A 17,073-nucleotide genomic window follows, 5' to 3' on the forward strand; every position below is an offset into this window, starting at 1 on the left:
AGCTGGTCATAGTGAGGCCAGCCCTGACCTCCCAGGCAGCAATGTGGTCACATGCTGATGCCCTGTGCCCTGTGCCTCATCAGTTGATTGTGGAGAAGGTCGATGTTGTTGTTGGTGCTGCTGGTGTGCTTGGTGATGTTGGTGGTGGGATTCTGAGGACCAAGGTGAGATTTTTTCAAAGGCACCGATGTTGGAATAGATAGCAGGTGAGGTTGCGATGACAGAAGCGATCTGTCAATGGTGAGAGAGGTTGTTCCAAGGAGGAGAGAGTTTACTCCAAACACTTCAATCTGCATAACACTCAAATGTGTCTTCCAAATCCTGAAGGCTCCAGCTTCTAAGAATGGAAAGTGAACAGTTGTGAAATGGTAGCTCTTATACCACATTTGCAGCTGTCAACTATTCACAAGAATGGATACTGATGGAACACACGCCCTTCTTACCTGACGTGATCCCTGAGCGCCATGAGCCTTGTGAAAAAGCTGTAAAAATGGTAAGCGATGTTCAATTATCTTTTAACTACCTCGTAATGATCTAAATTGCCTCCCCCACCACTTAGCGTCGGGTCTGTTAAACGCTAACAGACCTGACACATGGGAGACTAGCATGGAGACTAGCATGGACAGAGGGCTCCCGACCCGGTGTCAATCATTTTTGTTTTGACAGCTGACCCACCTCCAATTCCGCCCTCTAAGCACCAGCAAAATTCTGGCTACACCCTCTGAATTACTAATCCTTAGGAATAGTTGTCATGGCAGTTAGGTTTCCATGGCCAAAGTGGCAAAAATGAGTCTCATTCAAATGGTATGTAGCATCAGTTCCAATTCAAATATGTCTAAGGTAACAAATACTGTGTGGTCTGAACGAAGCATTGGAACCAGTCCAAAACCACATGCTTGAGAGAAATTCCAAGTATTGAGCAAGATTGAGATGCAGTAGGTGATCATTAACCACAGTAGCTTTGCGATTAACCAGTTTATAGAGTATTTGAACTTCTTCAACGCTTGCTCAGAGGATCAAATACAGAAGCCACTTTGCCACCTTAAATGTAGTCAGACTTGCACTTGCATGTTTTCAATAGGGCGGTGGTTTAGTACATGTGAAAAGGAAACAAAATGGATCCCTGCAGTGAACAGCAAGTACATTTCTGGCACTCCTACATCCAGTCTCTGAGTCCAAATAACCTGAACCGGACGGTGAGAGTGATCAGTGGAGCATATTTAGAAGGTACAGCAACTTACAAAATCTTTCCTTCAGTATGTAGTGTGTGTATGTGTGTGTGTGTGTGTTTTTAAATTTTTAAATTAAGAAATGTAAAGTCCACTTAACCAGTTTGATTTTAGTCATATTGGAATTATTTTTCGACATTTAGACATTTGTTGTGGAAAATGGAAAGCAAAGTCAAAGTGCAAATACACGATGTTATCCAATCGATTGCTAATTCTTGTCAAACTCTGGAATTCCCTCCCTAAACCTCTCTGCCTCTCTACCTCTCTCTCCTCCTTTAAGATGCTCCTAAAAACTACCCCTTTGACCAAACTTCTGGCTCGATGTTAAATTCTGTTTGTCCTGTGAAGCATCTTGGGACTTTTTACTATGTTAAAGGCGCTATATAAACGCAAATTGTCATTGTTGTTGTCTGCAACAATAGATTTAGGAGTACAAAAGCCACACAAGATCTATGCTGGCTCTTTGTACTCCCATCATTGTCTCAGAGCTTGCTGGAGAAATGTAAACATCTGCTTCATCAGGCCACTAACAAAATCCAAGCTAGTGTTTAATCTGATAACACTAAGATATACACTGACATTGTCTTTTTGCATAACGTTACACCACAGAGCTGTGCACAGTTGGAGCAACAGATTGCCTTCGTAATCAACCTATTGACCATAATGGTGCAAATTCACCACACTCCTCCAGAATATTGGGTTAGAGGAAGAGGGGTAGGAGGCGACTCATGTGGTGCATACACCCCGGCATTGACCAGCTGGACTGAATGGCCTGTTTCTGTGCTGTACATTTTATGTAATTCTATGTTGCCATTCAGAGTTCCCTTGAGTCATCCAAAAGCCATTTTGGAGGAATGTTGGAACCAGTATCTAATATTTCTGTGGTAGAGACAGTCCAATTCCAGGTACAACCCTGTGAAGGATCCCTCATATTATGTCTGTAATGTACTTATGAATGACTCCACGAAGCAATGTGTTGTACTCAAACTGTAGTGACCTTGGTCCTTTATTCGTAACTCCAGAGTGAGGCACAAGCATGGTGAGCAGCCTTTTATACTGGGCCCTGCACATCTATGCAGGTGACCCTCAAGTCTCCCACCACAGTTCCCTCTGGTGGACAGCCCCTGCCACAGGGGCAGGAAACCCCAGTCTCCACCAGTTGCACCCTCTAGTGGTGCCAGCATAGTACATACACAGTGTAAATATTATTGATAGTACATCAGGTAACAAGTCTCCATCTTATGCAACTATACAGTGACTACACAGAGAGTATATCTATAGTCTGCAGAAATAACATCACTCTCCCCCAAGTCCTTCGTGCCGATTACCTTTGCACTATGTGCTCTGGCTTAGCTCTCCCCAGACTTAAGTGCCAATAGCGCGTGAACCTTGGCTGTGCTTTGGTTTGGCTCTCTCCCTGTTAACCCCCAAGTCATTTTGCCACAACGTTGGGTAGTGGTTAACAGTTTGGATGGTTCGATGATGCAGTGGAGGTTCCAGTGGGTTCTGGGTGTGATCCATGTGTGTGTCCATGGCTACACACATCCATTTCCACCTCCCCTGCCCAAACACCGAGATCATGCAGCAGACACGTTACATTAACATACAGGATCAGACACAGTGCAATTACAAAGAAAGGAAGCTACAGTTTGTATTGTGACACCTTGGTTCAGTGACTTACATTCGTTATGTTTTGCGGTTGTGCACCATGATTGGGTAGATTGCATTCATGGTTCAGTCATGGTAAGTACTGAGGTAGCAGTACAGGTATGCGAGGACGCAGGTTCCAGAGCAACCGGATGGGGTCCTAGTCGTCTGATAGCGGCACTGTGCCCCCTGTTAGCGGGGTGGGCTTGGTTCATTCACCTAGCCAGGACTCAGGGCCTTTGCTGTTGCCTAGTGGTGGGCAGAGCCACAGATGTGTGTGGCCTCCCTGTCCTCCTTTGAGGGCTGCAGAATCATCTGCCTGCTCTCTAATGATGTTGGGAACCTGGCATTTGGGAAGCTCGTTGGTTCTGACCTTTCGCTCCCAGACATGGCCGAAGTAGCGACTGGGTCTGGGGTCTCCACCCAGGTGGTGGGCAGCGGCGGCCGACTGCGCGTATTGGCACTGTTTTCGTTTCCAGGTCCGTGGCGAATAGTGCCATCGGGTGCCTGCAGCGTGGGATAGACCAGGGGCAGGGTATCAGGATCAGTACCTTCACCCTCCTGAGGTCGCTGGCCTATAACTTGTGGGGACACCTGGGGCAGGGCATCAGGATCAGTGCCTTTACCCTCCCGAATTCACTCGCTTGCTGATTTTGGGGACGCTCTATTCCCGACACCTCGCAACAACATTTTGTTCTTTACATTAGGAATAGTACTGACATCTCGCAACAACATATTGTTCACAATCTTAATTGGTTCGTTACATTGATTGCCATGCCTACAATGTCTCTTTTTCAGTTGGTTGCAGGTCTAATTTAAGAGAACCCTGCTGGCTTTAACCCAATCAAATCCTTTGTTAGACACCACGTGTTGGTCCCTCAGCGTTGCACCTCGTGATATGACCGCGGCCATCTTTTTTTTCAGCCACGCTGCACCTCGCTGCAGCAGGGACGCCATCTTGCCTCTGTCCTCGAGGTCAACTGCCTTGATCCTTCTCTCCTGCGATTCTGCCACAAAAGTTGGAAGAGTGCCTGTGAATTTAGTCTTCCTCCCCAGGAGACCTGCTACTGGAGCCAGGGAGGTACTTTTAGGTCGGATCATTGCCACACAGTCGTGATGGACGTTCTGTGCCTCAGGTGCTGCGCTGGTCTGTTCTCTGGTGCCTGGCACAAGCGAAGGTTTTGCTCTGCCTCTGAGCACGGGGGACATCGATTGCTGGAGTGAAGAGGTCTTCCCATTTCCATTGAATCTTCGCTGTCATATATGTATACACTGTAAAATCCATGCTGGTACCACTAGAGGGTGCAACTGTGGGAGGCCCAGGCAGGAGCTGTATAAAAGGCTGGTCACCACGCAGTGAAGGGACTCTGCAGACAATAAAGAGACTAAGGTCTCAGCAGTTCAAGCACAGCACTAGGCCTCGTGGAGTTATTCTACAGATAAGTAGAGACATATTAACTGGCGTTGAGTATAGATCACGGACTTACACGCAAAGATGACTGCCATTGGTATCTTGGAAAAGTTTACAGAGGGTGAAGCCTTTACTTAGGTTTCGCTGGCCAGATATCGCTTCTACACACACCACCACATCGAGGCCAGGATTTAACGGAATATATCGCAGACCTATTCGGAACCTTGTGAATTTGGCGAACTCCTCAACAATGTGTTGCGGGACGTTTTCGCGATGGGATGGGACATGAAGCGGACCATCACCTTAAGCCAGGCGTTCACGACCTCAATGTTGAGATTCTCCCAGAATCAAAACTCACTGGCAAGTACTGTGCAGAAAATAACTGTTGATCAAAGAATTAGCCCGACTCAGAGTCCGCCAAGGGGTATAATTGTGAATCGTTTAACATGCTGGCGTTGCAGGGGTAACCATCAGGCCTGTCTGTGTCGATTCAGACACTATGTGTGCAAAGGCTGCGGCCAAAAGTGTCACCCTCACCAATGCTTCATCGCAAATCCAAAGATGGGCACTAACACTGTGGGCCCACGATTATACGATTTGCCACAGGCCATGCACTGAGAACTGCGCCGATGCCCTCAGCCGGCTACCATTGCCCACCGCCGGGGTGGAAACGGCGCAGCCCGCAAACCTATGCCTGGTCATGGATGTCTTCGAAAGCGAAAGGTCACCCGTAACAGCCTGCCAGATCAAGACCTGGACCAACCAGGGCTCTGTATTAACTCTGTAAAAAGTTGCGTCATCAATAGGGGCTGGTCAATGGTCCCAAGAGAAATGCAAGACGAGATAAAGTCGTTTCAACGTCGTAAAGACAAAATGTCCATCCAATCGGATTGCGTCTTATGGGGCAACCGTGTCGTCCTGCCAAAAAAAGGTAGGGCAACCTTCATAAGCGACCTACGCAGTGCCCATCCAGCCACAGTCATGATGAAGGCTATCGCCAGGTCCCACGTCTTGTGGGCCGACATTGACTCGGACTTGAGTAATGCCCCCAGGGAGGCTCCACTTAGTCTCTGGTCCTGGTCCTCAAAACCATGGTCCAGGATCTACGTAGATTATGCGGGCTCCTTTCTAGGAAAAATGTTCTTTGTTGTAGTGGACGCCTACTCTAAGTGGATCGAATGTGTAATAATGGCATCCAGCACGTCCACCGCCACCATTGAAAGCCTCAGGGCCATGTTCGCCACCCATGGCTTGCCCGACATACTGGTCAGCAACAATGGTCCGTGTTTCACCAGCTCGGAATTCAATGAATTCATGACACACAATGGCATCAAGCATGTCAGGTCTGCCCTGTTCAAACCCGCATTCAATGGTCAAGCGGAGCGGGCAGTCCAAACCATAAAGCAAAGCTTGAAACGCATCACGGAAGGTTCCTTACAAACTCGTCTATCCCGGATGCTGATCAATTACAGGACACAACCCCACTCGCTTACCGGGGTCTCCCCTGCGGAGTTACTAATGAAACATGTACTCAAAACCAGGCTCTCCTTAGTCCACCCTGACCTCAACGATCAGGTGGAAACCAGGCATTGTCGGCAAAACATGTACATGATCGCGGAGCTGTATCACGTGACATCACTGTAAACGACCCAGTGTTTCTGCTGAATCACGGTCATGGCACCAAATGGGTTGCTGGCACTGTCTTCGCCAAGGAGGGGAATAGAGTGTTTTTATTGTCAAACTGCTTAAAAGACAAATGTGCAGAAAGCATTTGGACAAGACCAAATTGCGATTTACAGGTAACCAGGAACTACCGGGAGAGGACCTTACCTTCAGCGATCCAACTACACACACCCAATCAGCAACAGACCTAGCTGCCAACCACGAGGATGATCCCACTATCTCCAACAGTCCAGTCAGACCAACAGTGCTGCAAGACAGCAGTGGCCCGACCAACTCACCCATGCCAGAAGTGACACTCAGACAATCAACCAGTGAGCGCAGAGTTCCGGATCGCCTCAACCTGTAACTAACTCGATCAAAGACTTTGGGGGGGGTTGGGAGCGGAATGTTGTCATATATGTATACTCTATGTATATACTATGCTGGTACCACTAGAGGGTGCAACTGTGGGAGGCCCAGGCAGGAGCTGTATAAAAAGCTGGTCACCACGTGGTGAAGGCACTCTGAGGTACAATAAAAAGATTAAGGTCACAGCAGTTCAAGCACAGCACTAGGCCTCGTGGAGTTATTCTACAGATAAGTAGAGACATATTAAAAGGCACAATTCTGTGTACAGTACTTGCCGGGTTTGAGTCCACAGGATGAATAATTTGCTGGTGCTGCAGGTCGAGGTCATGACGCCTGACTGACGCTGATCGCCTTCTGCAGGCTGACTGTGGTGTTGGCAGATAATAGCTTGTAAAGGAGGCCCTCGTGGCCAATTCCCATAATGAAGATGTCTCGCAATGCTTTGTTGAGGTGCAAGCTGAAATCACACGATGCCACAAGTCTCCTGAGGTCAGCAGCATATTTCGCAATCTCCTGGACCTCAGGTCTACGGTGAGTGTAGAATCTGTGCCTAGCCATGAGGAAGCTCTATTTTGGTTTCAGTTGGTCGCGAATTAGTTCAGTCAGTTCATCGTATGTCTTATCCTTGGCCTTCGTGGGTGCCAGCAAGTCCCTGGTGAGGCGGTAGACCACGGGCCCACAACTGGTCAACAGTATAGCCTTGCGCTTCTCCGCCAATGTGTCTGTCTCCCCTGCCAGGATGTTTGAGCCTTTTCGTGAAGGCATTCTAATCATCACCCTCTGCAAAGTCTTTTAGTGAGCCAAAGGTAGCCATAATCGTGTGAAAGTCCGTATTCTCGTCGCCAGTTATTATGTCTGTAAAGTACTTATGAATGACTCCACAAGGCAATGCGTTGTGCTCAAATTGTAGTGACCTTGGTCCTTTATTCGTAACTCCAGAGTGAGGCACAAGCATGGTGAGCAGCCTTTTATACTGGACCCTGCACACCTATGCAGGTGACCCTCAGGTCTCCCACCGCAGTGCCCTCTGCCACAGGGGCAGGAAACCCCGCTCTCCACCAGTTGCACCCTCTAGTGGTGCCAGCGTAGTATATACACAGTGTAAACATTATTGATAGTACATCAGGTAACACATCTCCATCTTATGCAACCATACAGTGACTACACAGAGAGTATATCTATAGTCTGCATATATAACACTTCAGGTGGCAGATTCTTATGCAATCTGCAGCTAGTACCTTATCTGTAGAAAAAAATAGTAACCTAATTTTAGAACACAGATTGTGCAAAAGTATAATTTCTACAACAGTATTTTTTTAATTATTCGCACACTATCCCCCTTATTCGTAGAGTGCTACACTGGCATTGCAAATATTCCACAGAAGAATTTTTGGTTTTATTCATTCATGGGATGTAGGCATCACTGGCAAGGCCAGCATTTATTGCCCATCCCTAATTGCCCTTGAGAAGGTGGTGGTGAACCGCTGCAGTCCATGTAGTGAAAGTACTCCCACAGTATTGTTCCAGGATTTTGACCCAGCGACGATGAAGGAACGGCGATATATTTCCAAGTCAGGATGGTATGTAACTTGGAGGGGAACTTGCAGGTGATGTCTTTGCACCTGTTGCCTTTGTCCTTCTAGGTGGTAGAGGTCGCAGGTTTGGGAGGTGCTGCCGGAGAAGCCTTGGCAAGTTGCTGCAGTGCATCTTGTACGCACTGCAGCCACTGTGTGCTGGTGGTAAGGGAGTAAATGTTTCAAGAGGTGGATGGGGTGGCAAACAAGTGGGCTCCTCTGTCCGGCATGGTGTCGAGCTTCTTGAGTGTTGTTGGAGCTGCGCTCATCCGGGCAGGTGGAGAGTATTCTATCACACTCCTGACTTGTAGATGGTGGAAAGGCTCTGGGGAGTCAGGAGGCGAGACACTCCCGCAGGATACCCAGCCTCTGACCCGCTCTTGTCACCACAGTATTTATGTGGCCAGTCCAGTTAACTTTCTGGTCAATGGTGACCCCCAGAATGTTGATGGAAATTGTGTTTATTATTCTTTTTCTATTTATTTATCATTGATATATAAAGTTGTAGTGAGAGTAGCTGCACTGACACATATTATGATTTTAAAGTGAGAGTGAACATTTCACACTTGGAGTCAGACTTTTGAAAAGAAACAGAGAGAGCTCTAAAAGCAGCCAGGTAGCTTCGTGCGGCATGCTGGTGGAAAAGACAGGAGAGTGCAGGGAGAGAGAGATCTTCCCTGGGCCCTAGGGCAGAATGCAGAGGAGTTATTTTCTTTGTTAAGGAGGACAACCCAATAAAGGGGGTGGTGTACTGCGTTCATTGTTTTTATATAATTCCACAAAGGTACATTTTACTGATTGAAATAAGTGAATCTGATCATAACTATTGCTCTGTACATTCACCTGTACTGTGGAATAAAGCTTAATGATTCAACGTATCACCTCATCTGGTGTTAGTTCAGTCCACTTTCAGAGATTGAAGAAGTACATATAGAAAGGATGTGAATTTGTTCCAGATCACAAAGGTATGCTATTGTTCCTTGTGGATTACGCTATCATACAAGTAGAATTAGGGCAGTGTGAGTCTACTCTTATAAAAGTAAGATACTCAAACATTTTTCCATCATTTGCAACAGATCAGCGCTAGTGAGCAAGGGACATCTATTTGTCCCCAGTGTCCACTGATGCTATGATTGACAGAGAGCCCATTAAAATTTAAATGGTGGAGTGATCAATTACAAAGTCATATTTTTGTATGTTTTTTAAATTAATTTTTGGTCATCTTCAACTGGCAACACATAGGGCTCTACCACATGCTTTGAATAGCCGCCCCAGCCAACCTCCACACCCACCCTAAACCCTCCAAAAACAGAATCACCACCAAAATGATATACGTGGTCCTGTGGCTAGAAAGCAAAATCAGGCCAGAGTCAGGGCACACATCTGCTGATATCATCATCATCATCATCATCATCATCGGCAGTCCCTCAAAACGAGGATGACTCGCTTCCACGCCAACAAGGGATGAGTTCACACAGGTATTTCAATGAAGGACCTAATAAGAACATAAGAACATAAGAACATAAGAAATAGGAGCAGGAGTAGGCCATACGGCCCCTCGAACCTGCTCCGCCATTTAATACGATCATGGCTGATCTGATCATGGACTCAGCTCCACTTCCCCGCCCGCTCCCCATAACCCCTTATCGTTTAAGAAACTGTCGATTTCTGTCTTAAATTTATTCAATATCCCAGCTTCCGCAGTTATCTGAGGCAGCGAATTCCACAGATTTACAACCCTCTGAGAGAAGAAATTTCTCCTCATCTCAGTTTTAAATGGGTGGCCCCTTATGCTAAGATCGTGCCCTCTAGTTCTAGTCTCCCCCATCAGTGGAAACATCCTCTCTGCATCCACCTTGTCAAGCCCCCTCAATCTTATACATTTCGATACGATCACCTCTCATTCTTCTGAATTCCAATGAGTAGAGGCCCAATCTATTCAACCTTTCCTCATAAGTGAACCCTCTCATCCCCGGAATCAACCTAGTGAACCTTCTCTGAACTGCCTCCAAAGCAAGTATATCCTTTCGTAAATATGGAAATCAAAACTGCACGCAGTATTCCAGGTGTGGCCTCACCAATACCCTGTATAGCTGCAGCAAGACTTCCCTGCTTTTATACTCCATCCCCTTTGCAATAAAGGCCAAGATTCCATTGGCCTTCCTGATCACTTACTGTACCGGCATACTATCTTTTTGCATTTCATGCACAAGTACCCCCTGGTCCCGCTGTACTGCAGCACTTTGCAATCTTTCTCCATTTAAATAATAACTTTCTCTTTGATTTTTTTCTGCCAAAGTGCATGACCTCACACTTTCCAACATTATACTCCATCTGCCAAATTTTTGCCCACTTAGTCTGTCTATGTCCTTTTGCAGATTTTTTGTGTCCTCCTCACACATTGCTTTTCCTCTCATCTTTGTATCAGCAGCAAACGGTATTGGTTGGCTGGGGCGGCTCTTCAAACAGCATATTTGTATCGTCAGCAAATATTCCAGATCCCGAACTATATCTTGTAGGGTGGAAGATGCCTGTGCGTGGATTTTTTTTAACGTGTGGTGGCCGTTGCACACCAGCCACACGGGCTTGACAGAGCTAGGTCTTGGTCCAGTGGCAAGGATTACCCAAGACGACTGGAGACCAGCGCTGTTGCACAGGCCTAGTGCGTACACATACCGCAGTGTGGGCTGGCCCGTGCTGCCCCCGGGCCCTCGCCTCTTCTGGCCTTGAACTCGCGCCTCTCCTGGATCCTGATCATATTCCTCTACAATTTCTCGCCGCTCCTTCGCCCCGACCTCGCCGCTCCTGCTGTACCTGCCCAAGCTCCAATCACCGACTTGGACCTTGATGATATCCCTCTACACTGCCGTCGCCCTCCTGCACCCGCTCATGCTGTACGTTGAAGTGGTACACTGCCATGCTCTCCAGGGGCCGCTGCTCGCCGCTCCTTTTATGGCCCCGACCTGCCACTAATGGTCTCTCGCAGGTCAGGGCCACCACACAGGGCCGCGGAAACTCTCGGCTCAAGTGTCGCTATTATGTGATAAAAGAATTAAGGAATTAGAGAAGCATGAGTTAAGTAACGCAACTGTGTTAATATTTACTTTATATATAAATGATCTGGGGTGCAGAGTGAAAACTTTAACTTAGGACATAAGTGGCAGACATTTAAAGATCACATGGATGAACTTCAGCAATTGTACATCCCTGTCTGGAGTAAAAATAAAAAGGGGAAGGTAGCTCAACCGTGGCTAACAAGGGAAATTAGGGATAGTGTTAAATCCAAGGGAGAGGCATATAAATTGGCCAGAAAAAGCAACAAACCTGAGGACTGGGAGAAATTTAGAATTCAACAGAGGAGGACTAAGGGTTTAATTAAGAGGGGGAAAATAGAGTACGAGAAGAAGCCTGCAAGGAACATAAAAACTGACTACAAAAGCTTCTATAAATATGTGAAGAGAAAAAGATTAGTGAAGACAAACGTAGGTCCCTTGCAGTTGGATTAAGGTGAATTTATAATGGGGAACAAAGAAATGGCAGACCAACTGAACCAATACTTCAGTTCTGTCTTCACAAAGGAAGACACAAATAACCTTCCGAATGTACTAGGGGACAGTGGGTCTAGTGAGAATGAGGAACTGAAAGATATCCTTATTAGGCGGGAAATTGTGTTAGGGAAATTGATGGGATTAAAGGCCGATAAATCCCCGGGTCTTGATAGTCTGCATCCCAGAGTAATTAAGGGAGTGGCCCTAGAAATAGTGGATGCATTGGTGATCATTTTCCAACAATCTATTGACTCTGCATCAGTTCCTATGGACTGGAGGGTAGCTAATGTAACCCCACTTTTTAAAAAAGGAGGGAGAGAGAAAGCAGGTAATTATAGACCAGTTAGCCTGACATCAGTAGTGGGGAAAATGTTGGAATTAATCATTAAGAATGAAATAGCAGCCCATTTGGAAAGCAGTGACAGGATCGGACCGAGTCAGCATGGATTTATGAAAGGGAAATCATGCTTGACGAATCTTCTGGAATTTTTTGAGGATGTAACTAGTAGAGTGGACAAGGGAGAACCAGTGGATGTGGAGTATTTGGACTTTCAAAAGGCTTTTGACAAGGTCCCGCACAAGAGATTGGTGTACAAAATCAAAGCGCATGGCATTGGGGGTAATGTACTGACGTGGATAGAGAACTGGTTGGCAGACAGGAAGCAAAGAGTCGGGATAAACGGGTGCTTTTCAGAATAGCAGGCAGTTACTAATGGAGTGCCGCAGGGCTCAGTGCTGGGATCCCAGCTCTTTACAATATACATTAATGATTTGGATGAAGGAATAGAGTGTAACATCTCCAAGTTTGCGGATGACACTAAACTGGGTGAGCTGTGAGGAGGACGCTAAGAGGCTGTAGGATGACTTGGACAGATTAGGTGAGTGGGCAAATACATGGCAGATGCAGTATAATGTGGATAAATATGAGGTTATCCACTTTGTGGGCAAAACACGAAGGCAGAATAATATCTGAATGGCTGCAGACTAGAAAAAGGGGAGGTGCAACGAGACCTGGGTGTCATGGTTCATCAGTCACTGAAAGTGGGCACGCAGGTACAGCAGGCGGTAAAGAAGGCAAATGGTATGTTGGCCTTCATAGCTAGGGGATTTGAATATAGGAGTAGGGAGGCCTTGCTGCAGTTGTACAGGCCCTTAGTGAGGCCTCACCTGGAATATTGTATTCAGTTTTGGTCTCCTAGTCTGAGGAAGGATGTTCTTGCTATTGAGGGAGTGCAGCGAAGGTTCACCAGACTGATTCCAGGGATGGCTGGACTGTCATATGAGGAGAGACTGGATCAACTGGGCCTTTATTCACTGGCGTTTAGAAGGATGAGAGGGGATCTCATAGAAACATATAAGATTCTGATGGGACTGGACAGGTTAGATGCGGGAAAAATGTTCTCGATGTTGGGGAAGTCCAGTACCAGGGGACATAGTCTTAGGATAAGGGGTAGGCCATTTAGGACTGAGATGAGGAGAAACTTCTTCACTCAGAGAATTATTGACCTGTGGAATTCCCTGCCGCAGAGAGTTGTTGATGTCAGTTCATTGGATATATTCAAGAGGGAGTTAGATATGGCCCTTACGGTTAAGGGGATCAAGGGGTATGAAGAGAAAGCAGGAAAGGGGTACTGAAGGAATGATCAGCCATGATCTTATTGAATGGTGGTGCAGGCTCGACAGGCCGAATGGCCTACTCCTGCACCTATTTTCTATGTTTCTATGTTTCTATAAGGCTACATAAGTCACTGGGGTGGGGACTTGGTCATGAAACTGACTCATTGCAAACTGGGAGCCCGATTTTCCCCACCCCTGATTTTCTTTTCCAATCTTCCAATTCACTATGAGCCCATTGCACGCTACTGGTGAAGGCCAATTTCACCCCCAACCCCAGGACACTGAAGAGTGAGATAAATGCATAGAGAGATGATAATGTGAATAGCATTGTGACGTGTAATGGCTATGGAAATAAGGACATGATCGAATGGGGCAGAATTTTGGATTGAACCAGTAGCGATGTTACACATGGGAACAAATGAGATTGTGAACATGAAATCTGAACAAAGAACTTGCATTTACAAGGCACATTTTCACATCCTCACCATGTTCCAAAGCACCTAAGAGCCAGTGAATTTTGAAATGTATCGCATAAAATAGCTGTATAGATTGCACAGAATAGTATTACCATTCAGAGCAAAAATTTACAGACATGGAGTGATCATATTTTGAAGTTTTCCTGATCCTATCAATGTCAAAATTCCTAATCTTCCAAATAGATAACTTCACAGCAAAGTCAGACTCACCATCTTGAAGTTACTATAGCCAGATATTACTGAGTGATATGAACACTCATGGGTTAACAGCTTCTAAAATAGTGGAGAGAGGAATCTTTTAAAAGCACATTAAATACTCATACATAATGGACAGAAAACCATAAATGGTTCTGCCCTTAATCTCTTGCACCTAGACTCTGAAGAGAAAAATCGGCACCTCACTCCTCACCGCCTTTAACTTCTTCCAGATAAATATCCGAACACAGTTATGTATATAGAAGAAGGTGTATTTAATAATACCTGGTAACAAGGATACAAGATAGCAACTGGAACAGCACTTTGAACATAATAAGAACATAAGAATTAGGAACAGGAGTAGGCCATCTAGCCCCTCGAGCCTGCTCCGCCATTCAATAAGATCATGGCTGATCTGGCCGTGGACTCAGCTCCACTTACCCGCCCTCTCCCCGTAACCCTTAATTCTCTTATTGGTTAAAAATCTATCTATCTGTGACTATCTATCTTGCCTTCTCTCTCCCTCCCCAGAGCTTGCTGGATTTTGCTTCATATCCAATTTCCTCCTCCCATTCCCCAAGGGTAGTAAGGGCTACAATTCCAGCTTCCCAAGCTCATGATAACATCAATTTCAGTCACTTCTCATCTTATGTTGGAATGTACATTAAAAGCATGTCGCCCTACAATTGCACTCTCCATCTAGAGCTATTTTTGCATTGGTCTGCCTCTCTGCATGAAATTCTCACAAGAACATGTTTTACTTTCATTGAAAAGTTTGGTCACAATTCTTCGCCGTTGGAATTTATTTTTGATTTCCCAAAATGGCAACCGTTGACAGATGATTAAGTCAAAACAAATGTTATTGTTAACGTGGGCATCTCTTGGCGCCTGCAAGCTGAATGCATTGCATAAAATGATAGTCAAAGCTGTCGGGCGTAATTAAATCCTTTTACATAAGAACATAGGAACATAGGAAATAGGAGCAGGAGTAGGCCATACGGCCCCTCGAGCCTGCTCTGCCATTTAATACAATCTTGGTTGATCCGATCATGGATTCAGCTCCACTTCCCTGCCCGTTTCCCATAATCTCTTACTCCCTTATCGGTTAAGAAACTGTCTATCTATGTCTTAAATGTATTCAATGTCCCAGCTTCCACAGCTCTCTGAGGCAGCAAATTCCACAGATTTACAACCCTCTGAGAGAAGAAATTCCTCCTCATCTCAGTTTTAAATAGGCGGCCCCTTATTCTAAGATTATGCCCCCCCTAGTTCTAGTCTCCCCTATCAGTGGAAATATCCACCTTGTCAAGCCCCCTCATAACCTTATACATTTTTATAAGATCACCTCTCATTCTTCTGAATTCCAATGAGTAGAGGCCTAACCTACTCAACCTTTCCTCATAAGTCAACCCCCTCATCACCGGAATCAACCTAGTGAACCTTCTGTGAACTGCCTCCAACGCAAGTATATCCTTTCGTAAATATGGAAACCAAAACTGTATGCAGTATTCCAGGTGTGGCCTCACCAATACCCTGTATAACTGTAGCAAGACTTCCCTGCTTTTATACTCCATCCCCTTTGCAATAAAGACCAAGATTCCATTGGCCTTCCCGATCACTTGCTGGACCTGCATACTAACCTTTAGTGTTTCATGCACCAGGGACCCTCCAGGTCCTGCTGTACTGCAGCACTTTGCAATTTTTCTCCATTTAAATAATAACTTGCTCCTCAGAACTTGTTTTCCTCCCATCTTTGCATCATCAGCAAACTTGGCTACGTTACACTCAGTCCCTTCATCCAAGTCGTTAATGTAGATTGTAAATAGTGGGGTCCCAGCACTGATCCCTGTGGCACCCCACTAGTTACTGATTGCCAAATGAACCATTTAAGTCTGAACCCTACAGACCATGGATCCCAGATATAATCCCCAATCTGTACTGCGTCAGCTGATCTCAGGTAGCATGGCAATTGAATGTGATATAATTGATCTCAGCACAGATGGGCTGGGGAGATTAAAAAAAGTCAAGATTTGTACTCTTGATGTAGGGTATTGGTAGAGTAAATAAGGAGAAACTGTTTCCACTGGCAGAAGGGTTGGTGGCCAGAGGACATAGATTTAAGGTAATTGGCAAAGGGGTCAGAGTTGAGATGAGAAGAATTTGTTTTTTAACGCAGTGAGTTGTTGTGATCTGGAATGCACTTCCTGAAAGGGTAATGGAAGCAGATTCAATAGTAACTTTAAAAAGGGAATTGGATAAATACTTCAAAGGGAGAACATTCCAAGCCTATTGCAAAAAAGCAGCGGAGTGGGACTAATTGGAGAGCTCTTTCAAAGAGCCGGCACAGGCATGGTGGGTCAAACGGCCTCCTTCTGTGCTGTAAGATTCTACGATGCAATGACTCGTGGAAAATGAGCATACACGGCCAGCAGGTGAAAACAGGATCAGGTTCAACTGTGATGCCCTCTCGGCTAGAATAACCTGCCAACACTCACTTTGCCTGCACATAAGTTAGGAACCAGAGAGCTCATGCTGCCATTGACTGCACCTTAGCCAGAGTCAATGCCTGCAGGAAAGGAGGCCAGAAGATTGAGGAAAAATTGTTGCACCGTTTGAATGGACAAATGAATGTGTGCTGTTTGTTTGGCAAATCAGTCTAGTATTTAATTGTCCGTTACTTTTTTTTTCATTGATTTGTTTTATACAGGATCCTTGTACAAATTCTCCTTTACCACAGGAGATGTTATTTGGATCACGGACATAATTCCAACTGAACTCAAAGCAGTGGTGCTGGAAGGTGAAAAATTGGGAGGGACAATTTTAGATGTGCTACTTTTCTATAAAGGTAAGCAGTTTGCTTGACATTTGTTGGAAATGATTCTAGTTTCTTGATTATTAATTGTGGTTAAATGGTCTTTCATTGGCATTCTCTTATTATTGGTTGAAGCAGGGAGCAACAGCTGATGAGTCACACACTGTTCACCTGCTGTCTGAACCTCCAATTGACAGGTGAACAGTGTGTGAGTTTTCCCTCTTCAATTTTACGGACTCCTGTGTAGTTTAATATCTTCTGCTGGGCATGGGACTTTGCATTGCACACAATTTGCCAGTTCTTTTCATGCCCCGTTTATGCTTAAGCTGTTTATCTGTTGTGAGCTTGATGGGATAAACCATGCCAAATTGCACACTCTGGGCTCATATCAGCGTGTAACTATGCTCTACAAGGGATTAGTTTCAAGTCAGTGTTGATTTGGGGTGCTGGAACATACACTTGAATTGAATTTGATCTCAGCAGCCTGTTTTCTTTTGTAGTTCCCTTCAGTGCCATACTTCCAAATGATAGCC

At 45.6% G+C, this 17,073-nt stretch overlaps 1 protein-coding gene across 1 annotated transcript in view; it reads left to right on the forward strand.

The window, feature by feature from the left end:
- The first annotated feature begins 1,006 nt into the window (after positions 1–1,006).
- Positions 1,007–17,073, forward strand: part of LOC139271477 (protein THEMIS3-like) — a 129,439-nt gene continuing 113,372 nt past the window's right edge. Inside the window, 2 exon segments of the mRNA XM_070888523.1 lie at positions 1,007–1,227; positions 16,436–16,573. Coding sequence (XP_070744624.1) covers positions 1,116–1,227; positions 16,436–16,573 — 250 coding nt within the window. The 5' untranslated portion in view covers positions 1,007–1,115.

The sequence above is a fragment of the Pristiophorus japonicus genome, chromosome 1 (assembly GCF_044704955.1).
Source record: "Pristiophorus japonicus isolate sPriJap1 chromosome 1, sPriJap1.hap1, whole genome shotgun sequence".
Taxonomy (NCBI): domain Eukaryota; kingdom Metazoa; phylum Chordata; class Chondrichthyes; family Pristiophoridae; genus Pristiophorus; species Pristiophorus japonicus.